The 589-nt window shown below is 60.3% G+C and overlaps 1 protein-coding gene across 1 annotated transcript in view; it reads left to right on the plus strand.

Annotated features, from left to right (window-relative positions):
* LOC104082476 (transducin-like enhancer protein 2) overlaps positions 1-288 on the plus strand; it is a gene marked incomplete at its 5' end in the record, with an annotated part of 4,393 nt that extends 4,105 nt beyond the window's left edge. The window contains one exon of the mRNA XM_009585613.1: positions 181-288. Within this exon, the coding sequence (XP_009583908.1) occupies positions 181-288 (108 nt within the window). The remainder of the gene's footprint in view (positions 1-180) is intronic.
* Positions 289-589: the final 301 nt, after the last annotated feature.

The following is a 589-nucleotide window of genomic DNA, read 5'->3' on the forward strand; positions in this document are numbered from 1 at the left end:
TTCCCCAGAGCGGGCACTGCCCAGCTCTGAAAGTATCTCAGCAATAATAACCCCCCCCTAAACAAACTCGTCCCTGAACCCTCCCTGGGCACAACTCGGGGCCCCAAGTCCTGGGGTAGGACCAGGACCTTGCTCCGGGGCTGCTTCTTGTGCTGATCCCCCCTGCCCTCCTCTCTCCAGTCAAAGGAAACCTCCTCCGTCCTCAGCTGCGATGTCTCCACCGATGACCAGTTCATCGTCACTGGCTCAGGGGACAAGAAAGCTACGGTTTACGAGGTCATTTACTGAGAGCGAAGAGAGGTGCCAACTGCGGGGAGGGCCCACGCCACGTGGACAGGCGGACGTCTACGTGGACAGACGGGTGGACTCTACCTGCCCTGCTGCTGACTTCCCAAAGAACGTGCAGCCCGTGGCCGGGGCATCCGAGCCAGAGGAGAGCGGCGAGGGGTGGAGGTGGCCCTGGGACCACGGCCAGGCGTCACGCTGGGCTGGGAGGTGGCGGCTGCTGCTCGCAGTGAATTTCCTGGGGGCTTTCTCCTTGTTTTGTTCTTTATTTGTTGGTTTGTTTCTAAATCGGGATTGGGGGAGT

The sequence above is a fragment of the Fulmarus glacialis genome, unplaced genomic scaffold (genome assembly GCF_000690835.1).
Source record: "Fulmarus glacialis isolate BGI_N327 unplaced genomic scaffold, ASM69083v1 scaffold27479, whole genome shotgun sequence".
Classification (NCBI taxonomy): Eukaryota; Metazoa; Chordata; class Aves; order Procellariiformes; family Procellariidae; genus Fulmarus; species Fulmarus glacialis.